We start from the raw sequence: 24,626 nt of genomic DNA on the forward strand, positions 1-24,626 counted from the left end.
AGTATATCAGAATACTCTTCAGGAAGAAATAACACCGTAATAAACCAGAGCAGAGGGCCAGTTTGGTCTAATGGTTATCGCACTAGGCTAAAAAACGGGAGACCTTGATTTCAAGTCCTGCCTTAGGCATGAGAGCCAGCTTGGGTGACTTTGGGCCAGTCCCTTTCAATCAGTCCAATCCACCTCACAGGGTTGTTGTTATACAGATAATAGCAAGTGGTGTTGGGTATGTTCCGTTCCTTGAGTTATTTGTAAAAAACGATAAAGGAGGGCTATAAATACAATAAACTCCAAAAAACAAAAATTAAGACAATGTATATCACATGTTCCGACTCATGTCGCTGATTAAAAAGATCTGTCCATTCAACCAATGGCCGCATAGTCAGAGCAATTCAGGTGCTCATGCTCAGAAACTTCTTATAAACGAGCAAAACCTACCTGCTCGGTCCGAGCTCTCTGCTCACCTGTTCAAGCTTGGGGGAGGCGATCTCCCTTTCTCCGCCCACCTCCCCACCCCTCGCAGCTTCCCAGGCTTTCCCGCCCACCCAGGACCTGCAGCGCCGCCGGCAGCCGAAGGAACGGCCGAGATGGCGGTGGAGGGCTGGGACTGCCCCGCCACGCGCGCCCGCCTGGAGGCCGCCTACTTCCCGCCGGGCTGCAGCGGCCAGGAGCTGGAGGACTTCTGGGCTTTCTTCCGGCGCCTGCGGGGCTTCTGCGAGCGGCGGGGCTCCGGGACTCGGGACCGGCCAGCCTACGATCCCGAGTGCCGCCTGAACCTGCAGCTGCCCCGGCGAGAGGCGAGAGGCGTGTCTCCGGCGCTCACGCGCCGCTTCGGCCTGGCGTTGCTCCGCTTCCTGGACTTTGCGCAGCGGCGGAGCTTGGCCCGGCTGGCGCGGCTGCAGCGGGAGCGCGCCGCCCTGCCCATCGCCCGCTCCCGGGAGTCGCTGCTGGCCGCCCTGGCGCGTAGCCCGGTGGTGCTGGTGGCCGGGGACACGGGCTGCGGGAAGTCCACGCAGGTGCCCCAGTTCCTGCTGGCCGCCGGCTACGCCCACGTGGCCTGCACCCAGCCGCGGCGCCTGGCTTGCGTGGCCCTGGCCCAGCGCGTGGCCCGCGAGAGCCTGGGGCGCTTCGGGGACCAGGTGACCAGCGGCGGGCGGGGGCGGGGGGCGGGGGGCAGGCGGGGCGAGTGGTGGGGAGCCGTCCGGGGCCGGGAGCGACCGCCCTCCTTTCCCTCCGCAGGTCGGCTACCAGATCCGCTTCGACAGCGCCCGCTCGCCGGCCACGCGCATCGTCTTCCTGACCGAAGGGCTGCTCCTGCGCCAGGCCCAGCGGGAGCCCACGCTGCCCGCCTACCGGGTGCTGATCGTGGATGAGGTTCACGAGCGGCACCTGCACTGCGACTTCCTGCTGGGCGTCCTGCGTCGCCTTTTGCCTTCCCGGGCTGACCTCAAGCTGGTGCTCATGTCTGCCACCATCAACATCCAGCTCTTTGCCGACTATTTTGGAGACGCTCCTGTGATCCAGGTTCCTGGACGCCTCTTCCCCATCACGGTGAGGATGCCGGAAGAATATGTGTGGGGGTACTTCTTTGCCAGCAAGGTGGCCTTTTCCTTGGAGCAGGTCTCAAGGCTGCCTCTGCAACATATGGGGGTTCTGCTGTGGGTTCCTTCCAACCAGGGGGTAGAATGAGGAGAGGTTTATGTTTTAGGGACCCTTCATAAAGATTGGTGTTGGCTGGCAAACATCCAGCTCTGTGCTTCTTGATCTCTCAGGTGGCTTTCCACACCTGTATTCTTCTGGGCTGCTCCATGCTGATTGTATTGAAGGAAAGTACTCCTAGACCCATTTTGCGGTCTTCAGGGCTGTATTTGCTCACCCCACCTAGTCAATATCTACACAAAACTACTGCTCTGGGGTTTGGTATTGTCAATGTGCTGATGTTACATCTTTTGACCCCAGTCCGGCTTGCCTGTGCCTGGAGGCTATGCTGGTTTGGCTGGATAGGAACTGCCTCCAAACCCACTGGGACTGAGTGGCTGTGTGTGTTTGGGTCACCCAGATCTGGGGATGTTCTATGGATGTGGGATAACATGTCCCCATTCAAGTGGGTGCACAATCTGGGGATGTTCCTGGGTTCACAGTTCCTGCTCACAGAGCAGCTGTGCCCAGGAAGGCTTTTGCACAACTCAACTGAGGTGCCAATTGTGCTTTCTCAGATTATAAGGCCCTGCAGTCAGTCACGCAGGTGCTAATTGCCTTGTGGCTTGGCTACTGCAATTCACTGTACCTGGGGCTGCCCTTGAAGACTACCCAGAAACTGGCCCAGAGCAGGCCTGCCTTTTGGAACAAGGTTCTCCTGAGAAATTGAAGGCCTGGCCTGCTGGTGTTTTGGAGGGCCTTTGGCAAGGGTGGTCGAAGCTCCTTCTGGGAAGTGTGGGTTTGTTTGTTGTTTCACAGATTTGCCATCTTTTGTGGTATGTGGATTTCATACATCAAAATAAATAATAGTAATTTGCCAAGTCCTTGTACTCGCCCTACTCTGTGAGTTTTTAATCAGAAGCTGCCCGTGTCCTTCCAGCTGTAGTTTTTTTTAATACGGAAGGCTTAAAATTGTGGTTTGAAGGAAGACCAGATGGACCAATGTGACCTCCTGTTCCTTGTAGGTCATCTATGAACCCATCCGCCCTGAGGAAAGCAGCCGTGGGCGCAGGGAGCAACTGGGCGTCCAGCCCTTCCTGCGGGTGCTCCAGGCCATCGACCACAAGTATCCGCCGGAGGAGAGGGGAGACCTGCTCATCTTCCTCAGTGGGGTGGCTGAGATTGGGGCAGTGGTGGAGGCTGCACAGTCTTACGCGACCTTCACCAAGCGCTGGGTGGTCCTTCCTCTGCACAGCACCCTCTCTGTGGCCGAGCAGGACAAGGTGAGTTGAGCAGGGCTGGAGAAGGTAAACTACCTCCTCCCACTTTCAACGGTGAGAAGGCCTTGTTGTTATGGAGAGCAGTGGCCAATTAAATCCAGTATGGTGATGTCACCAGATGGGGTGTGGCTGGAATTTTGGGGCTCTTTCAGCTTGTTGCGGTCCTGATATCCTTGTTTTTCACGGAAAGAGGAGAAATCTTAGCAATAGCACTTACACCGACATACCGCCCGATAGCTCTTCATGGCACTGTCTAAGCATAAAAGTTTTTGTCTAAGCATAAAAGTTTTTGGAGGTGGCAGCTAATGGAAGCTTTCCAGGTTTCTGTTGCAGTTTTCATTATCTTTCTTTGGCCAGAGAGATACAACTTACTTTTTAAAAAAAAAAAAACCCACCCCAGAATCTCTTAATGACTGCTGTCCTTGCTCTTCAGGTTTTTGATCTTGCTCCACCAGGAGTCCGGAAGTGCATCATTTCCACCAACATTGCTGAGACTTCTGTGACCATCGATGGGGTCCGGTTTGTTGTGGATTCAGGTGAGAGTTCTTCCTCCCTCCGCCCTCCAAGTTTGGCCGATGAAGGAAAGCTGCTTTTTTTCACCCAGGAAACAAACCATGATGCAGGAAAGGGGCTTTCCGTGGAGATGACCTTGAAGGGAATATTCAGGCGAAGCCATTCCAGAAGCAACGGGCAGAAGGGAAAGAAGAGGCTCATGCTATCTCCTCTCTGGGATGTAAGAGGGAGGGGAGGAAGACGGCCCCAAGCAGACTCCCATCGGAGAGCCCTCCTGGTGTCCTGGGACATTGTGATCTGATTTGGTGCACGGGGTTCACATGTTATTTCTCCTTTCCCAGGACTCGGACCATGTTTCTGCCCTTGTTGCTTTTGTAGAGCTGCTAGATGTTCTCTTCCAGGTCATCTCCATAACACTACACCGTGGGGACAGATATTGGGCCTTCAGAATGGAGTTGGGATTAATCAGCCTGGGCTGTTTTGTGCAATTCTGTCTTTCCTTGGAATGGCACAAACTGTTCCAAGATAAAATGATGAGGATGATCTATTGCCCACTCTTCTCAAGACACAGTATAAATTAGAAAAACTCCCTAATTACCACCTTGCCAATCATGTCTGGAGTGTGTGTGAAACATCAGGAAATCTGTTGCCTAGTCCGGGGTCACTAGACCTTGAAGCTCAACACTCTGTAACAGGTACTGTGAAAACCTACACCACTAATAGAGTGAGTTGGTTACGACCAGGGGATACCAGATGCCAACCGTAATTAACCAAGCACAGGACCTCCCCACCCCTGTATTTAAAACAACACACAGACATTGTCACTTAAATAAAAACAAGAAGAATTGTTAGGATTAAGGAACGGATGAGCAGATCCTGCATGAACCATCTAGTCTATACTCAAAAGGTCTTGAAGTTCTGGTCTGAAGTTCGCGGCCAATCCCTGAAATCCTGAAAGCAAGGCAGATAAATACTGGGTGGGTGGGTCGGGGTGAGATCAGAAGGAGCACCCGGGTTTACCTTGAACTCTGGTCAACCAGCAATCCACTGAAGAGCCCTATGGTACAATGAGATCCGAGAAGAAGAGAAGGTCCAGAATAGCCTGGAGCAGCTGCCTAACCCCGTGGGAGTCGACCCATCAGGGTGCCTGTGAAGCGATTCTCCAATGTCCCTCAAGTGAAACTTAGCAACTCCCAACGTAAAACTACCAGTAGTAAATGGACACCAAGTAGAACAAGATCCCAAAGGTTTGACCACAAGAAACTGCAGCAACCCTGGGCTTTGGAGACAGGAGGGGAGGGGAGGGGAGGAAGTGCAGTAATCTTTGGGGGGACCTGCAGAAGGAAACGGTGCCAAAGCATTTTGCCATGATTGATCCAGGTTATCAACAAAGGACGGATAAGCTTCAGTATCCCCAGGGCAAAAATAATGACATTGACAGCTCCAGTTGCTTCGCAGGAGGGAACAATATAAAGACTAAAAGATAACATGGACAACAGCATCTAGGAACAGAGTCTAGATCTCGGCATCCAGCAATCAAAGACATCAATTGCTGATGATGGGCCCAAAAGGGCCTGATCCGAGAGTAGGACCACGAGAGACCTTCTCAGCTCAGCAGCCTGCCTGGGTGATAACTGTTGTAAGACAAAAGGAGATGATGCTGGGCTTTCCTTCCTTTGATTGAGCGCTGGGCTTTGTTGCTGATACGTTGTCCCAACCCCATCCTTGGGATACTTGCTTTGATATCTCTCCTTCCAAAGTTTTTCATGTCCCTCTTTCTCATGGTTGCCCCCCGCTTCTTTTCAGGAAAGGTGAAAGAGATGAGCTATGACTCCAAGGCCAAGCTACATCGCCTCCAGGAGTTCTGGATCAGTCGAGCCAGTGCTGAGCAACGCAAGGGCCGGGCAGGCCGCACTGGGCCCGGGGTCTGCTACCGCCTTTATGCTGAATCAGACTATGACAATTTTGCCCCCTATCCAGTGCCAGAGATCCAGCGAGTAGCTCTGGATGCCCTGATTTTACAGGTAGGCTTGCTCCATGGTGGCTGTGATTCAAGGCGGCATGGTGGGGGAGTGACGAGGAAGATTGCTTCTCCCTCCGGATGCCTCAAATTGCCCAGTAACTGCACAAAGGGGAGGGCTGCAGGCTGTGTGGATCTCTGAACGCTCAGGGAGGTTTTGGCATCCAGATGCAGAGCGCTGGCCCTGCTGCTGCTGCTGGGGAAGCGCTTCCTGAGTGGAGGTCTTCTGAGAAGAATCACCATCTCCCCCTTGTTCAGAGTGAAACCTGGTTTGTGGGAAGCCCCACGTTCCACTCCTAGCATGGGGAGGTGTGTGGATAGACAGTCATTAATGAGAAAAGCTGTTTCCTGACTGGGCTCCGGAGATCCGAGGCCAGTTGGTCTAGTTCTGGGCCACAGAAATGTCTTCCACGGGCCTGTCTGGTCCCGTGGATTTGTCTTCCTATGGATTTGATAGTCTTCCCCTGGCCTTGAGAAAGAACGCCTCCTGCCCTTTTGCAGATGGGAAGGGCAGGCAGGAGAGCAGCAGGGAGGAGTTGGATGCAATGAGCAGGAGAGTCTGGCTCTTTTGGGCCCATCCCTGACCTCCTTGTTAAAATGAACCCACCCACCCTCTGTTCCCAGATGAAGAGCATGGGCCTAGGCGATCCCCGAGTGTTCCCTTTCCTGGAGCCACCCCTTCGGGCCAGCCTGGAGGCAGCCCTGGGCTATCTAAAGTATCAGGGCGCCCTGGACTCAGCAGAGGCCCTAACACCCATTGGGACTCTCCTGGCTCAGTTGCCAGTTGATGTGGTGATTGGTGAGTGACGGGTGCAGCTGATATCCCTGAGGATCAAGCCTTCTCCTTCTGGCCACTTCGGGTGCAGTTTGTTGGGCTGCTTCTAGACTCCTTGTCATCTCATAATCTGCCTGGTGTGTCTTCCTGGAACTGACAGCTCCGTGCAGGGCTCAGTTTGAATTCCATAGGGTGGGCATTATGCTGGACTTTGCTAGAAAGTGTGGGTGGGGCCTTTCGTGGCAGGGAGGAGTGGCTGCCTGGGTGGGCACTGCCTGCTGCCTCACGCGCTCTCTTCCTCTGCAGGGAAGATGCTGGTGTTGGGGACACTCCTGGACCTGGGTGCCCCGATGCTCACCATTGCCGCTGTCCTCAGCGTGCCCTCCCCCTTCCTGCACAGGGGTGGGGGGCGCAGGGACCTGGACTGCCTGGCAGCCCGGCGAAGTCTGGGGAGCCCACTGGGAGACCCCCTGACTCTTCTGAATATCTTCAACGCCTGGGTCCAGGTAGGCGGGGCAGGGGAAGTGCCATAGATGCAGTGTGAAGAGCTCGGCTTGCCAGTCCTTCCCTTCCTGGGTGACATCTTCCTCGAGAGCCAGAGAAGTGCCATGTGGGAGGCTCTCCTTGCAGGGTCCTTTCCCAGCCCAGGGCCCTTGTGCAAGAATATTTCTCTGGGTTCCCTGGATCTTCTCTTGGCATTTTACCTTTGCTCTTTCGGCTCTCTTGGCAACTGACACCCTATTTGAGGCAGCATTTTTCCAGCCAAGCGCCATTCCTGCTCCAGGCAAGGGGATGGGAAGGTCTTTTTGGCACGTCTGCCACTTATATGGGGGATGGAGCTGGGCCTTGCTCTCCTGCTGAGCACACAAGCTGGGCTTCCCTTGTGTCTGGCTGGCAGGAGAAAGTGGCTAATCGCCGAGGATCCCAGTGGTGGTGTCGGCGTCGGGGCCTGGAGGAGCACCGACTCTACGAGGCGGCCAATCTGCGGCGCCAGTTTCAGGTTGGTGTCCATTGAGAAGGGCTGGGAGTGAGGATGGCTGCTAGGCAGATGACGCCTGGTGGTGGGAAGCTCCCGGTGTGGTGGTGTTGATGATATGGAGGAGTTGTGCTGTTCTTTATCTTCACTTGCAAGGACACCCTTTGTGGAGAGAAGAGGAGGTGGGCTGGAAGGGGCTTCTGTAGCCTTGAGCATGGGTGGCTATCTTTTCCCTCTGGTTGCTCTGCCAGGAACTGTTGCGGGACCACGGACTCCTGCGCCCTCCTGCTCAGCCTTGCAGCTCCTACACTCGACAGAGGAGGAGGCGGGAGCATCGAGAGCTGCACAGACTCAAGCGGGAGCATGAGCAGCAGGGCGGGCGCCGGCGGAAGCTGTTGCGGCTGCAGGAGGAGGAAGAGCAGGAAGGAGGAGGGTCCCGTTTTTCATCTGGGGAAGAGGAGGAGGACAGTTCCTGCCTAGACATTCAGGTGGGGCAAATGAGAGGAAGGGTCAGCTGACTTGCAGTGTCCCCCCCACACACACATATACATACATACAATTTTTATTACAGATTTTTAAAAAGAAAAATAACTAATACAAGCTAATATAAAGAAAAAGAGAAGGAAAAGAAAGAATTCAAAGAGAAAAAAGCCAAAAATTAATAAAGGGAAAAAAGATACAAAGAAGCAGATTCTGAACTTCATAGCAGTTATACGTACAATTATAAACTTACCACTTACTCTGGTTTCAGGGGTGGCAGGATGGCTCAGCGGTTAAGATGCTGGGCTTGTCAGCTGGAAAGCCGGCAACCTAGGTTTAAGACCCGAAGACCACACAAAGGGGTGAACTCTGTCTCACCTCAGCTCCTGCCAACCTAGCAGTTTGAAGCCAAATGCAGGTAGATAAATAGGTACCATTTTGGTAACAGGGCTCTGTTATGTCATGCCGGCCTCTTGACCATGGAAATGTTGAAACTGAGATGAGCAGCGCCCTCTAGAGTCAGCAATGACTAGTGGACTTAATGGTCACAATTGGGACTAGAATTTCCATTGCTAAGCAATGTGGTTGTTAAGTGAGTCATGCCTGATTTTACAACCTTTCTTGCCACAGCTGTTAAGCAAATCATTGTGGTTGTTAAGTGAATCAGACATTTATTAAGTAAATCCAGCTTCCCCATTGATTTGACTTGTCAGAAACTGACTGGGAAGGTCACAAATAATGATCACGTGGCCCCACGACATGGGTACATACCGATTGCCATGGCCAAAATTGTGGACTACTTTTAATGCTGAATTTGTGCACACAATAATTTCACTGCACGTACGAAAACAAAGTTCCATGACTATGGAGATTCTCAGTCCTCCAGGTCATGGTTGTCCCAAAGGTGCTTTTTCAGGAGGCAACTGGACTTTCTGGGTTTTCTTTGAAGACATTTTGCTTCTCATCCAAGAAACTACTTGGATGAGAAGCAGAACGTCTTCAAAGAAAAAACAGAAAATCTAGTTGCCTCTTGAAAAAGCACCTTTGGGACAAAGTTCCATGACTTTTTCCCAATTGTTTGTCCATAAATTCCAAAAGAAAAACTTACCAGTTTTTAAAATCCTTTGAATTTTATTAATAAATAAATAAATAATTTATTTATTTATTTGTTAAGAATTTATTAGGTAATAAGATTAAACATAGATTGGATACATAAAATAGATACAAATAGAGGAAAAATTAGGACACTGGCCCCTTCTCTCTTGTCCTGTTTTCAGTGGCTGCTTCCGTGGGGGCGGCAGGCCCTCTCTCCCGGGTGGGCCGTGGCGTCTTGGCCTCTGAAAGGAATGCTGGTCACTTTGGAAAGCACAGGGATGCTTCCTGCCTCACCCGGAAGTGGATGTTTGCAACATGGGGAGGCTGGAACGGGGGCCTTTGGCCTAGTCCTTCTAGAGAGCCCCCTGAAGCACTTCGGGGGTGCGGTCTTTCCAACGGACCACTGGGGCTGAAGGCTGGAAGGGAGAGTGGTGCGTGCCTATGTCTGTCTTTCTGCATCTGCAGGCAGCTGGTTGTATTGTTGTCTTGCAGGATGTGAATTTTCAGCTGCGGCATGATATGGAGGAGCTGCAGGCAGCTGCCTGTGAAGGCCATGAGCTCTCAACCGGCCAGTTGGCTCTGCTGCAGCTGGTGCTGGCTCGGGGCCTTTATCCTCAGCTGGCTGCCCCCGACCCTTTCAACGAGACCCGCAAAGATTCGGAACAGGTAGGTGTCCCTGCTGGCCCTGCTAGCCACTCTGTCTTACTGTGGGTCAAAGGGGGCTGGAGTCAGGCCCGGCATTGCAGGGAGAAGGTCTTCCTAGACATCGATGATTTCCTAATTGGTCCCCCGCCATGATTCACCTCTGCTTGTTTATTTCTTGTTTTATTTATTGCTTTAGTCTGTATAGCCACCTATCTTAAATCCTGCAAATGATCTGGGTGGCTTCCAGCAGTTTAGCTCAAAACAAAAGAATACAATATATAAACGGTTAAAAGATCCGATGAAACCATTCTTGTGTGCTTTCCAGATCTTCCACACGAGAGAGAAAGCCGGCCTTGTCCTGCACCCGACCAGTGTGTTTGCTGATGCCCCAGAACTGCTGCATTCAGACTCCAAGGCTAGCAAGGACCCAGGTGAGGAGGAAGCCCATCAGCCCCAGGAGAATCTCAACTCCCGCTGGCCTCAAGAGAAATCATGGCCACCTGAGAGAGTCAGGAGCTTCTTTCCGACTTTCTGGTTTTTCTGGTATTTCTTGGAGGTTTTCTGTACTGGAAATCATGGTTCCAGCCTGACTTTGAAATGAAGTTATGACGGTGTGGGAGGAGGAGAGAAAACCCAGATTTTCATCCCAGGATTATTTAACAGAAGGACTAAATAATTTCACTGGAAGAAATATGGGAGGGAAATGAGCCTTATCCATCTGATGCTTCTGTTGCTGCTTATTTATAATTCTTACCAGGTATAATGGTCCGTTCCTCTGCAACGGTTTGAATGACAGAGTGGCTTCCTGAAATGGGTTGGCTGAGTGCTGCATCCTGAGCAGACAGGGGAAAGAAAAGAAAAGTCAACTAGATTTGAAATGTAGGAAAACCTCGGATAACATTTTTTAGAACTAATAACTCCTCCTGTCAACGCAATTCACAAATTACAACTCCTATTTCTATTGTGGAAGATTTATTATGTACACATAGAATAGAATAGAATAGAATAGAATAGAATAGAATAGAATAGAATAGAATAGAATAGAATTGAATTGAATTGAATTGAATTGAATTGAATTGAATTGAATTGAATTTTTTTTTAATTGGCTAAGTGTGATTGACCTCAGTGTACATAAAAGAAAAAATTGTTCATCAACAATTCTAAGGTACAACACTTAATGATAGTCATAGGGTACGAATAAGCAATCAGGAAACAATATCAATATAAATCGTAAGGATACAAGCAACAAAGTTACAGTCATACAGTCATAAGTGGAAGGAGATGGGTGATGGGAACGATGAGAAGATTAATAGTAGGGCAGATTTAGTAAATAGTTTGACAGTGTTGAAGGAATTATTTGTTTAGCAGAGTGATGGCGTTCGGGGAAAAACTGTCCTTGTGTCTAGTTGTTCTGGTGTGCCGTGCTCTATAGCGTCGTTTTGAGGGTAGGAGTTGAAACAGTTTATGTCCAGGATGTGAGGGGTCTGTAAATACTTTCACAGCCCTCTTTTTGACTCGTGCAGTATACCGATCCTCCATGGAAGGCAGGTTGGTAGCCATTGTTTTTTCTGCAGTTCAAATTATCCTCTGAAGTCTGTGTCCTTTTTGTTGGGTTGCAGAACCAAACCAGACAGTTACAGAGATGCAGATGACAGACTCAATAATTCTATAGAACTGGATCAGCAGCTCCTTGGGCAGTTTGAGCTTTCTGAGTTGGCGCAGAAAGAACATTTTTTGTTGTGCTTTTTTGATGACATTTCTGATGTTAGCTGTCCATTTTAGATCTTTATTTTATTTATTTTTATTTATTTTATTTATTAAATTTTTATATCGCCCTTCTCCCGAAGGACTCAGGGTGGTTTACAGCCATAATAAAAACAACAGCAAAATACACATAAAAACATGATTAAAAAACTTATTATACAAATGGCCGAATTAAAACAATTAGAAATAAAACCCCAATTTATAAAATATTAAAACGTTAAAACTAATTAAAATCCTATTAAAATCCTATGCCAGTCCTGCGCGAACAAACAAATAGGTCTTCAATAGATCAAGATCTTGCGATATGGTAGTGTTCTGTTTCCCTCCCCCCAATACTCCCAGCAAAGAGTCAGTCAGAGGCCTTCTTTTCTCCTTTTATTTACATAAATATATTTATTATTTATTTATTTATTCAAATTTATATACCGCCCTATCTCCCGAAGGACTCAGGGCGGTTCACAGGCAGATAAAAAAACATATATATACAAATTAAGAAAACCATTAAGAAAACATATTCAGAAAGCCTAATTATTAAAAATAATATAAATATTAAAACCAATTAAAACCCCTATAAAATTTAAAAATTTAAAATTTAGAAAATTTAAAAAACTAGTCCAGTCCCGCGCAGATAAATAGGTGTGTTTTAAGCTCGCGACGGAAGGTTCGGAGGTCTGGAAGTTGACGGAGTCCTGGGGGGAGTTTGTTCCAGAGGGTGGGAGCCCCCACAGAGAAGGTCCTTCCCCTGGGCGTCGCCAGACGACACTGTCTAGCTGACGGCACCCTGAGGAGTCCCTCTCTGTGAGAGCGCACGGGCCGGTGAGAGGTATCCGGTAGCAGTAGACGGTCCCGTAAGTAGCCCGGCCCTATGCCATGGAGCGCTTTAAAGGTGGTTACCAGAACCTTGAAGCGCACCCGGAAGGCCACAGGTAGCCAGTGCAGTCTGCGCAGGATAGGTGTCATACGGGAGCCACGAGGGGCTCCCTCTATAACCCGTGCAGCCGCATTCTGAACTAACTGCAGTCTCCGGATGCCCTTCAAGGGGAGCCCCATGTCTACATGAGCATGAGCATTGCAATAATCCAGGCGAGACGTCACGAGGGCGTGAGTGACCGTGCACAGGGCATCCCGGTCTAGAAAGGGGCGCAACTGGCGCACCAGGCGAACCTGGTAAAAAGCTCTCCTGGAGACGGCCGTCAAATGATCTTCAAAAGACAGCCGTTCATCCAGGAGGACGCCCGTTGCGCACCTCTCCATCGGGGCCAGTGACTCGCCCCAACAGTCAGCCGTGGACTCAGCTGACTGTACCCGGATGCCGGCATCCACAGCCACTCTGTCTTGGGAGGATTGAGCTTGAGCCTGTTTCTCCCCATCCAGACCCGTACGGCCTCCAAACACCGGGACAGCACTTCGATAGCTTCGTTGGGGTGGCCCGGTGTGGAAAAGTACAGCTGGGTGTCATCAGCGTACAGCTGGTACCTCACACGGAAGCCACTGATGATCTCACCCAGCGGCTTCATATAGATGTTGAACAGAAGGGGTGAGAGGATCGACCCCTGCGGCACCCCACAAGTGAGGCGCCTCGGAGCCGACCTCTGCCCCCCTGTCAACACCGTCTGCGACCGATCGGAGAGATAGGAGGAGAACCACCGATAAACGGTGCCTCCCACTCCCAATCCCCCCAACCGGCGCAGCAGGATACCATGGTCGATGGTATCGAAAGCCGCTGAGAGGTCTAATAGGACCAGGGCAGAGGAACAACCCCTATCCCTGGCCCTCCAGAGATCATCCACCAACGCGACCAAAGCCGTCTCAGTGCTGTAACCGGGCCGGAAACCGGACTGGAAACCGGAAACTGGAAACCGGGCCGGAAACCGGACTGGAACGGGTCTAGATAGACAGTTTCCTCCAGGTGCAAGGGAAACTGATATGCCACCATACTCTCTACAACCACGTCTACCCACGGGCCTGCCAAGTTTCTGGAGATAACGAAATTATAGATAAGGCCAGAATTACTCACGAATATATTCTTCCCTCCATTGAGACAGTTAGCCCGCGCTAATTCATTGCTTTGTCCAAGACAAAAAACCAGGAAGTCCCGCCTCCTATTTATAGTCTCTGCAGATGTCACTGCATGACAATTATGACTTGGCTTTCCCCCAACTCTTCCGCTGCTGCGCACGCTGATCACGTCTGCGCAGTCTTGCATCACTCCAAAACTGTTCTTGGGGCGTTGCCAAATCAGAAGAAGGCTCCAGGGAATCAGGTCTTGCCGGCCCCTCCTCCTCCCTTTGAGTGGGTGCCAGGGAGGGAAAGGGCTCAAGAGAAACAGGGCTTGCCAGGTCTTCTCCCTCACTTTCTGAATCATCCGAGTCCAGGAGTCCGGGTCCAGGAACCTGGGTCACAACACTATCCCTCACCGCAGGGCCCTTCCCCCGGGGCTGACGATCGGGATGCGGTCGGGCTGGGTTCTGCTCATGGAAGGCCTGCACCAGGTCAGGGGCATGAACGTCGGAGGCATCTACCCAGGAGAAATCAGTCCCGTATCCCTTCCACGCGATCAAATATTGGAAACGACCCTTCAGCCAGCGGGAGTCTCGTACGCTGTGGACTTCGTATCCCTCCGACCCGCCCTCGGCGACAGTGACGGGTGCTGTTGGGCACCGAAGGGGACTCGGTGTGGCCTCAGGAACCAGAAGGGACCGGTGAAAGACGGGGTGGATCCGCATGGATCGTGGCAGGGTCAGTCGGTAGGCTACCGGGTTGATTTATTTATTTATTTATTTATTATTCATATTTATATACCGCCCTATCTCCCGAAGGACTCAGGGTGGTTCACAGGCACATAAAACATTTATATACAAAAATGTTATGATGACTGCCTCGACAGGGAACGGGCCGATGAATCGGTGGTCCAACTTCTTTACCGGGCGGTCGGACGGGAGGTGTTTGGTAGAGAGCCACACCCGGTCTCCAACTGCCAGCGGGGGCGTTGCCCGCCGGGAACGGTCAGCGGATCGTTTGTAGTCCTCCTTTGCCCGATCCAGCTGCTGACGTACCAACTGTTGGACCGCATGCAATTCCGTCAGGAAGGTCTGCGTTTCGGGAACAGGAGAATCCGGTGGTGCCAGAGGGAAGAGCCGCGGATGGTACCCCACATTGGCAAAGAACGGGGTCATCTGAGTAGAGGTGTGCTGAGAGTTGTTAAAAGCAAACTCCGCCAGGGACAGGTAATCGGCCCAGTTGTCCTGTTGCTGGTTGATGAAGCAACGGAGATACTGTTCCAGGATACCGATGACCTTCTCTGTACCCCGCCGGTCTCCGGATGGTGCAATGACGACAGACACACCTGCACCTCCAACGCGCCATCAGGCTCTTCCAGAAGCGGGCTGTGAACTGAACTCCACGGTCCGAAACCACCCTGTCCGTAGACCATGGAGGCGGAAGATGTGCTGCAGAAAGAGGCGGGCGTTTTGCGGCTGTGGGCAGTCCGCGGCATGGGATGAAGTGTGCCATCTTGGTGAGCATGTCCACCACCACCAGCACCGTGGTGAACCCAGAGGACGGCAGCAGGTCCGTCAGGAAGTCCATGGAGATCGCCCCCCAGGGTCTGTCGGGTGTCGGCAAGGGCTGGAGGAGCCCGGGAGGGGCCCCCGTGGCGGCCTTGGCTTGCCGGCACGGTACGCAGGATGTCACATAGGCATGTACATCATGCCGCACTCGGGGCCACCAAAAGGTCCATGTCACCAGGTGGAGGGTCTTGAAGAACCCAAAATGTCCTGCTGCAGGGTTGTCGTGGCACTGGGTCATGACAAGGGCTCGGAGTGGTCCTGTGGGCACATATAATCACCCCCGAAACTTGAGTAAGTCCTCCTCCAAGGTCCAAGGAGATGCGGGGCCCACCTCCGCTCTCCTTTGCTGCGACCAGGCGTCCTGGCGCTGTGCCTCTCACACCTGGGCCCGCAACTCCACTGGTTCCCATGCTGCGCCAAGGCTTCTGCCGGCAGCACTGTCCGTGGAGGAAGGGGTCTTTGGCGCAGAGGTACTCTGGCTTGCGGGACAGGGCATCCGCCTCGGTTGTGACCGCTGGGAATGTAGGTCACGGAAGTTGAACCGGGCAAAAACAACGACCACCGGATCTGTCACTGGTTCAACTTCCGAGCTGTGGTGAGGTGCTCGAGATTCCGATGGTCCGTTCGGACCTCCACCTGATGTCGGGCCCTCCAGATGGTGTCGCCAAGCCTCGAATGCAGCCTTGATAGCCAGCAACTCTTTTCCCAGATAGTGTAGTTGCGCTCGGAAGGTTGAGTTTCCAGGAGTAGTAAGCGAGGGAAAAGTGTGCCGCCATTCGCCGGAGCCTGTAGCAGCACCGCTCCCAGAGCCACATTGACGCGTCCGTTTCCACCACAAAAGGCCGGAGCGGGTCGGGATGCCTCAGGACGGGTTCCGTGACGAAGGCTTTCTTGAGGGCTGTGAATGCTTCTTGCTGCGGGGACCCCACCGAACGCAACCTTCTTCCTGAGGAGCTGGGTAAGTGGAGCTGTCAGTGTGGCAAAGCCCGGGATGAAGGTCCGGTAGTAGTTGGCGGCCAGCAGGCGCTGAACATCCTTCACCCGATGAGGGCTTCCCAGCTACACAAAGCTTCTACTTTACATGGGTCCATGGCTATGCCCTCGGGCGAGATGATATGCCGAGGAATTCTATGGAAGTCCGGAAGAAGACGATTTCTCCAGCCGCATTGAGTTGTTGCTCCCGCAAGCGTTGCAGAACCAGACCGACGTGTCGAAGGTGGCTTTCCTGGACCGAGTAAATCAGGATGTCGTCAGGTAGATAACCACGAACCGATCCAACATGTCTCGGAACACGTCGTTCATGAAGTGCTGGAAAACGGCGGGAGCGTTGGTCAACCCAAATGGCATGACAGTGTATTCGTAGTGTCCGTGTCGGTGCGAATGCCGTCTTCCATTCGTCTCCTTCTCGCATCCGCACCAGGTTGTAGGCCCCGGAGATCGAGCTTGGTGAAGATCGTGGCCTCCGCAACCTCTCCAGCAGCTCCGGGATGAGTGGCAGGGGTAGCGATTCCGCACCGTAATGGCGTTTAGCCGGCGGTAATCACAGCATAGGCGCAAGTCCCTGTCTTCTTCTTCACGAAGAGGACGGGGCCGAGAGGGACTTTGAAGGCGGATGAACCCTCGGGCCAGGTTTTTGTCCAGGAAGTCCCTGAGGCGGCCAACTCGGGCTCCGACATGGAATACAGGCGTCCCACAGGCAGTGGTGCGTTGGGCAGAAGGTCCACGGGCAATCGTGGGGCCGATGCGGGTAGTCGGTCCGCCTCCTTCTCGCTGAACACGCCGGGCGAAGTCCGTCAGCTCAGGAGGCAAGGTGATGGCAGCGGTGGGGCGTTCTGGCGGCACAGGTGTGGCGGATGTGATCGGCACTGCAGACTCGGGAAAGAGATGGCGTTCGCGACCAGGCCACCTGAGGATCGTGGGTCCGAAGCCAGGCCAACCCAAGGACCAAGGAAAATGAAGGTCCGCCGTGACATAAAACTGGATCGCCTCCTCATGGTCCCCAATAGCCAGGCGCAAAGGCTGGGTGGCGAATTTAATGGGGCGGACACCAGTTCTCGTCCATCAATTGTCTCTACCCGCATCGGAGGGTCCACGGAACCACGGGACCGCAAACTGGGTCACAAAGGCCTGGTCCATAAAGTTTGTTGTGGCCCCTGAGTCCACCAGCGCATGCGCCTGGAGCCCGTCCGACTGGTTCCCCAACCATATCCGTGTGTCCAGAATCAGATGCCGAGGGGCCCAGAGTCTACTTCCAACGTCCAGTGGGGCTTAGTACGTGCCCGACCTAGGGTTTCCCGAGGTCGGGCCTGCTCCGTTCGATTGGTCACGCTGTGATTCGGGACGGCGTCGTGCCCCACTTCGCTTTCTGGGGCAAGAAGCGGCGTGGCGGGCTCCCCAGTACAGGCACAATCCCCCTTGGCGCCTCCGGTTCCGCTCCTGGGCTGTCAGGCGAGGTCTGGCCGCTCCCAACTCCATGGGCTCTTCCGCAGCGGTTACAAAACGTGGGGCGACCCGGGGTGCTGGTGGTGCAGGAAGTGGGGGTGCAGATGTCGACGGCGGGTCCCGGGGGGTGCGACGGGATGGTCGCTGTTGCAGACGGGCATCGAGGCGGAGACAAAGGGGCACCAAGTTGTCGAGGGTCTGCGGCGCCTCCACCCGGGCCAGCTCGTCTTGCAATTCCTCTGAGAGTCCCTCCTGGAACGCGTCCACCAGCGCTGCATCATTCCAGTCAGAGTCCTGGCACAAAAGACGAAATTCGGCGATGTACTCCTGCAGGGGGCGTTTCCCTTGACGGAGTTCCTTAAGCCTCCTGGTTGCCGTCTTTGGAGATTCAAGATGTTGTAGGATGTAGTACAGAGCCATATTAACAGCATCATCTGTTGATCTATTTGCTCGTTATGCAAATTGCAAGGGGTCTAACAGCGGATCTGTGATGGTTTTCAGGTGGGACAGCACTAGCCTTTCAAAGGTTTTTATGACTACAGATGTTAGAGTAACTGGTCTGTAGTCATTCAGTTCCTTGATGGTGAACTTCTTCGGCACTGGGATGATAGTAGAGCGTTTGAAGCAAGAAGGAACATAGCACATCTCTAGTGATTTATTGAAGATATGGGTGAAGATGGGGGCCAATTGGTCAGCACAGACTTTTAAGCAAGAAGGAGTTGTCTGGGCCTGGAGCTTTTCCTGGCTTTTGTCTGTGAAATAAGTCTTGCACTTCCTTTTCTGTGATCACTAGGGGTTGTGAACCCAATGGGATGGGGTCAGTTGTAGGAGGCTTGGCTGTTGTTGGTGTGTCTGAGATGGTGGTTGTGGAGATAGGTGGCCGTAGTTTCCTTTCAAACCTTAAGTTTAGCTGTAAACCAAGGTTTGTTGTTACTGTATATTCGCAGGTTCCTTGTTGATACACATAGGTCTTCACAGAAGCTGACATATGATGTTACAGTACCTGTGAGTTCATCCAGATCTGCAGAGTATCTTCAAAAATATTCCAATCAGTGCAGTCAAAGCTAGCCTGTAGCTTTAATTTGCCTCCTCAGTCCAGGTCTTCATGGATTTAATTGTTGATTTTGTGGTTTTAAGTCTTTGCCTGTAAGCAGGTACAAGGTGAATCATGCAATGATCAGAGTGTCCTACAGCTGCTCGTGGTAAAGACCGATAAGCATCTTTTAGTGTTGTGTAGCAATGGTCTAAAGTATTCTTGCCTCTAGTGGGACAATTGATATGCTGAAAGTATTTGGGTAACTCTTTCCTTAAGTTTGCCTTGTTTAGATCTCCAAAAATAATGGCCAATGAATCGGGGTATTTGGCTTCAGCCTCCATAATTTGGTCAGCTAGAGTTCGTAATGCCTTGTTTACACAGACTTATGGTGGTTCATAAACAGCAATTAGAAGAAATGAGGAAAATTCACAAGGTGAATAGTATGGTTTGCAGTTGATAATTAATGTCTCTAGGTTTTTGTCACAGAATTTGTATATTATAGTTATATCCTGAGACTATCTGTTGCTGATATATAAGCATAAGCCTCCTCCCTTCTTTTTACCAGATGTTTTTTCAATTCTATCTGATCGTTGAATCTGAAACCCTGGGACATGCAGGCTGCTGATTCATTTAACCAGGTTTCAGAGAAGGATAGGATTGCTGAATTATAAAAATCAGAATTGTATTTCATCCAATTTATTAGCAAGTGAATGTACATTGGTTAGGAAAATTGAAGGCAGAGGAGTTTTATTTCTCTTATTTCTTAGCTTGATTAGAATTCCCGCCCGTTTATCTCTCCTTCTTCGCTTCCTCCGTTTTGTTTTTTTTGGTAATCCATGGCTCCGGGGAAATTGCTTTTTCCTGTTAGAATCTCCTCCATATTTGTAAAGAAGTGGGGCGGGGGTGAGATCACAGAAAACTGCTCCTTAAAGAAATGTTGCTTAATTTTTAGCAGATGGTATCGTAAGAAATCCGTAGTGAGTCGCAGAGAATAATTAAAAATAAAGAAACCATTAGAGAGCATTTCACTGAGGCAGCCTTCGGTGGCGCCATCTTGGATCTGATGTCAAGTTTGCACTGAAGCAGCCAAGAAGTGGATGTTGGAAGAAGCTGCAACAGGCTATCCTCTCCTTTCGTGGCTGTTTCAGCTGGAGGGCCATCAAGGGCAGGAATAAGACTTTTCCAGAGCTTAGGAAGGATGGGAAGAGGCTTTCAGAGGGACCTGAGGCTTTCAGAGGGACCTGAGGGAGTGACCTTACTGCCCACAGATGCCAAGGAGAGGATGATCAGCCACCCCCAAGTCCTGTCCTTCGTCTCATTGCTGGAGACCCACAAGCCCTACCTGGTGAACTGTCTCCGCCTACCGGCACTGCAGGTGAGTGGGCTCTGGCAGGCTGTGTGTCTCGCTCTGCCCCTTCAGTTCTTGCTTTCCTGAAACATCTGCTCTTTCCCCCAGGTGTTACTGCTTTTGGCTCGCTCTCTCGATACCAACGCTGACTGCACACGCATTGTGGCTGACTCCTGGCTTGAGCTCCAAATCCCCGTGGCAGAGATGGCTGTGCGGATGCTCGGCATTGCCTTACGTCTCCGGGCCTCTTGGGACAAAGTGTTGGACAGGTGTCTGCAAAGATTGACAGGGCAGGCTGGGGAGGAAGAAGAGACAGAGGCAGCACCCCGCACCCCGGAGGTGTGCCAACTCACACACGAACTGTTGAGCTTCCTGAAGACGGAGGTATGTGGCTATGCCATAGGGAGACAGGTGGAGGCTGGCCAAACCTGGGTATGCTGCTGTCTGGAGAGAGGTTGTGGCTGCTGGGTTAAGGAGTGGAGGAGGAACCTCCCTGCTAATCAGGAGCAGGGGCTCTGCTTCTCTGCTGGTGGTCTGAGCATCTCCCGTTGTCCTTAGGTCCAGTACACCTTCCGGCGAATGACCCCTCTGGAGCAGCAGCACCTGTATGGAGGCCCCAGGGTTGCACCTGAGGAGGCTAAAGGGCTGCCAAGCTTCTTCCAGGGAGTGCAGCTGGTGCCCCACGAGGTGAAAGGTGGCTACAGGATTGGCGAGTTTCTGACATTTAATTGTCTGGCTGTGAGTCCAGGAAGGGATGGGGTGAAGAAAGAACTCCTGGGTTTGGGGATTTTCTCATTCCTGGCTGTGGGAGGGGGCAGCAGCCCACCTGCCCTGTAACTACTGTCTCCTTACACTCCCACAGGGGGAGGGAGATCTGTACAGTGACTGCCTGCGCAGTTTCTGGACGTGCCCACGATGTGGCCTTTACATGCCCTTCACTCCTCTGGAGCGTGTGGCCCATGAAGAGGGCTGCCAGTCGTCTGACCCTCAGGACGGGGAGCCTGGCTGCAAAGGCAAGTCCTTTTGTAGCTGCATTTTCAGCGGGGTCTCCTGGCATTTGGGAAGGAGAGGGGCAGGGTCTCATCTTCAGAGCTGGAGCACTGGGGTCCCTCTCATTGTGCTTCTCTGCTCCCCCAGGGCCCAGAGGGGGCACAGTGCAGGCTGCATCTGGCACCTGTGCCCTGCAGCAACTCTACCACTGTACCATCTGCCAGGACAGCCTGCACCTCACACCCACAGAAATCCTGAAGCATCGGAAGCAGCATCAGGGGTACCTGTGAAAGGACCCTTGGCTGATTCTCATAGGTGGATCACTCCCTGGAACTGGCTGTGGCTCGGAGGATGAGCCCAGAGAAAAGGGAGGCCAGCTGCTCCCCAAGAAACATAATTTGACCCCATCAAGGTGAATGAGTTCCTGTGGGGCAAGCCTGGTTTTGCTGCAAAAACCTTGAACTGATGTGGGCATACTGTAATTGTCAGGCATTACTTATTTTATTGCGGTCATTAACCAGCACATTTTAACCATTCTGCTAAAATAAAATATGCTAATTTTAAGCTGGGATTATGAGGATGTTTTAATAATAAAGTTAATAAAATCAACTATACCAATGTTCAAATGGCAATAGAAATTCTGAAAATAGAAAATCAAACAAAGAGGAAACAATTCAGTTTGGAAAGATCTACAAGAAACTCAAACTATAACAAAAATGATGGATGGATAAAAAAAATTGAAGATGAATTTATTAAAAATCAAATGGAAGAACAAGAGCAGAAATTGCTAAAATTGGGTGAAAAGGATTAAAAACATTTGGAAATTATCAATTACATGACTCAATTTTAGCTCAAATATCTGACCAGCTGCCATCCCATTATAGCTAAACAGCTTAATGAAAAAAGAGATATCAGTGCCTGGTTAATATACATAACGAAATGTATAAGATTCAAAAGGACTCAGCAAAATCAACAACAGGAAACCATAGGCCGACAATACCTTTGCCTACAATGTTAAAATTACTCACATGCATAAAAGTAGAGAACATCCAAGCTTATTTAGAAGAAAATAATATCCGGAAAGGAAAGGAAAGGAAAAGCAGACGTGCATAAAATCAAGTTTTGGAGAATTGCAAAATGTGAAAATCCACTTTACATATCATCTGGATTGATTACAAAAGTGCATTTGATTCATTACCTCATAGTTGGATTATCAAATATTGGGAAACAACTGGTGTCAGTAAAAACATTATGATGTTTATAGTAAAAATATGAAGCAGTAGAAGGCAAAATTGGTTGGAAATGAAAAGTACGGACTTGTCAGCATTAGGAAAGGCATCTTCCAGAGTGACTCATTATCACCCTTATTTGAGATTGCTGTGATCTCCCTTTAAGTGACTTTGAAAGAAGCAAAACTTGGTTACCAAGCAATAATAGCTGCTAATAAAATCTCACCTTTGGTTTATATGGATAATCTGCAGCTTAATGAAAAATCAGAAATTGAAATCCAGTCATTAACAAATAAACCATAAGGATTTTTAGTACAGATAAATCAATGGAATTTGGCTAGAGAAATATGCAAGATAGTAATGAAGTTGGGGTAAAATCACAAACAGTAATGGAATCGAAATACCAAACAGCCATATCCTTGGGACCCATCACGATGACGTCTACAAGTATCTGGGTATTTTACTGTTGAATATCATCAAGTGCCGACAAATGTGATTAGGACATCTAAAATGTGAGAAAAGCATTACAGCCAAAATTGAATGGTGGAAACTGCATCAAAGCATCAAGACTTGGGCCATACCTGTGGTATAATAAAAACCTCTCTTTTTTTACAAACCTGTAATCCCTTAATTTGGGGTATAGAGTCGGTGACTGGATGGCGCTGAGGGTTTACTGGCTGGATGCCTCTCTTGATGCCTACATCAAGTTTGCAGCAGATATTTTCTCTTTGCACCTCAGGAGAAAGAAACATCTGCTGCTGCCTAGGATTGAACTCTCAATCTTCCTAGGGGGAGATGAGCATCTTCACCACTAGGCCACCACGCCACTTAATTACTGGGATACAATATACTGCTGGAATTATTAATGGGAAACAAGTTCAAATGGACAGTTTGGACTGAAAAACAAGAAAGATAATTTTTTATTTTATTTTTATTTATTTTTATACTTTTATACCGCACATCTCCCGTAGGACTCAGGGCGGTTCACAGGCATATTAAAATATAACAATAATAAATAAGCAATTTAAAACCCAATTAAAACAAAATATTTCAATCGCCAAATAACTAAAACGGTAAAAACCGGTTAAAACCCATTAAATTAACTAAAATATTTTATTCTTAGGCTAGTCCAGCTCGTTGAAATAATAAAGTCTTCAGTTCACGCCTGAAGGTCCGGAGGTCTGGGAGTTGCCGTAACCCTGGAGGAAGCTCATTCCACAGGGCCGGTGCTGCCACAGAGAAGGCCCTCCCCCTGGGGGTCGCCAACCTGCATTGCTTGGTCGACGGCACCCAGAGGAGGCCCGCTCTGGGAGCGCACCGGTCGTTGGGAGGCTATCGGCGGCAGGAGGCGGTCTCGTAGGTACCCTGGTCCTAAGCCATGGAGCGCTTTAAAGATGATGACCAAAACCTTGAATTGCACCCGGAAGGCTACCGGCAGCCAGTGTAGGCCGCGCAGGATAGGTGTTATATGGGAGCAACGCGGTGCTCCCTCTATCACCCGCGCGACCGCATTCTGGACTAACTGGAGCCTCCTGGTGCTCTTCAAGGGGAGCCCCATGTAGAGAGCATTGCAATAGTCCAGGCAGGAAGTGACGAGGGCATGAGTGACCGTGCGTAAAGCATCCCGGTCAAGGAAGAGGCGCAACTGGCGAATCAGGTAAACCTGATAAAATGCTCCCCTGGCGACGGCTGTCAAATGATCCTCTAAGGACAGCCGATCGTCCAGGAGAACGCCTAAGTTGCGCACTCCTCCCCTGGGGGTCAGTACTTCCCCCCCCACAGTCAGCGATGGTGTAAGCTGACTGTACCGGGACGCCGGAACCCACAGCCACTCTGTCTTGGAAGGGTTGAGTCGGAGCCTGTTCCTCCCCATCCAGACCTGCACGGCCTCAAGACACCGGCCCATCACCTCAACGGCTTCGTTGGGGTGGTTCGGGGTGGAAATGTACAGCTGTGTATCATCAGCGCACAGATGATAATCCACCCCGAACCCATGGATAACCTCACCCAGCGGCTTCATATAGATGTTGAACAGGAGAGGCGAGAGAACAGACCCCTGAGGTACCCCACAAGTGAGGCGCCTCGGGGTCGATCTCTGCCCTCCTGCCAACACCGTCTGCGAATGGTCAGAGAGATAGGAGGAGAACCACTGATAAATGGTGCCTCCCACCCCCAATCCTCCCAACCGCCGCAGCAGGATACCATGGTCGATGGTATCAAAAGCCGCCGAGAGATTTAATAGCACCAGGACAGAGGAACAACCCCTGTCCCGGGCCCTCCAGAGGTCATCCACCAACGCGACCAAAGCCGTCTCGGTGCTGTATCCGGGTCTGAAACTGGACTGGAACGGGTCTAGATAGACAGTTTCCTCCAGGTATTGAGGAAGCTGATATGCCACCACACTCTCAACAACCTTCACCAGAAAGCAAAGGTTGGAGACTGGACGATAGTTCGCTAATACAGCTGGGTCCAGGGAGGGCTTCTTAAGAAGGGGCCTCACCACCGCCTCTTTCAAGGCGGAGGGGAAAACACCCTCCAACAAAGAAGCGTTGGTAACTCCCAGGAGCCAGCCTCGTGTGACCTCCCGTGTGGCCAGTACCATCCAGGAGGGACACGGGTCCAATAAACATATGGTGGGATTCAGCCTACCCAACAACCTGTCCATGTCATCAGGAGTCACAGGATCGAACTCAGCCTAGATAACATTCTCAAGACTCGTCCCCACCATCCCACCCGGATCTATCCAATCAGTGTCCAAGCCATCCCGAATCTGAGCGATTTTATCAGACAGATACTGTACAAAATCCTCAGCTCGTCCCTGTAAGG

The 24,626-nt window shown here is 51.0% G+C and overlaps 1 protein-coding gene across 6 annotated transcripts; it reads left to right on the plus strand.

The window, feature by feature from the left end:
• The first annotated feature begins 170 nt into the window (after positions 1–170).
• DHX34 (DExH-box helicase 34) lies at positions 171–21,191 on the plus strand. 6 transcript variants are annotated; one of them, XM_058195162.1, is made up of 16 exons: positions 171–1,139; positions 1,240–1,551; positions 2,664–2,921; positions 3,352–3,454; positions 5,238–5,455; positions 6,076–6,250; positions 6,533–6,732; positions 7,125–7,226; positions 7,454–7,690; positions 9,270–9,443; positions 9,748–9,853; positions 19,382–19,608; positions 19,690–19,965; positions 20,140–20,319; positions 20,444–20,594; positions 20,719–21,191. In XM_058195162.1, the coding sequence occupies exons 1-16, from the start codon at positions 324–326 to the stop codon at positions 20,859–20,861; spliced, it is 3,678 nt and encodes a 1,225-aa protein (XP_058051145.1). In that variant the 5' UTR covers positions 171–323; the 3' UTR covers positions 20,862–21,191. The 6 variants fall into 6 exon arrangements, with proteins under 6 accessions (XP_058051145.1, XP_058051146.1, XP_058051147.1 ...); XM_058195163.1 differs by having other exon boundaries at positions 20,140–20,268; XM_058195164.1 differs by having other exon boundaries at positions 19,502–19,608.
• Positions 21,192–24,626: the final 3,435 nt, after the last annotated feature.

The sequence above is a fragment of the Ahaetulla prasina genome, chromosome 10, assembly GCF_028640845.1.
Source record: "Ahaetulla prasina isolate Xishuangbanna chromosome 10, ASM2864084v1, whole genome shotgun sequence".
Classification (NCBI taxonomy): domain Eukaryota; kingdom Metazoa; phylum Chordata; class Lepidosauria; order Squamata; family Colubridae; genus Ahaetulla; species Ahaetulla prasina.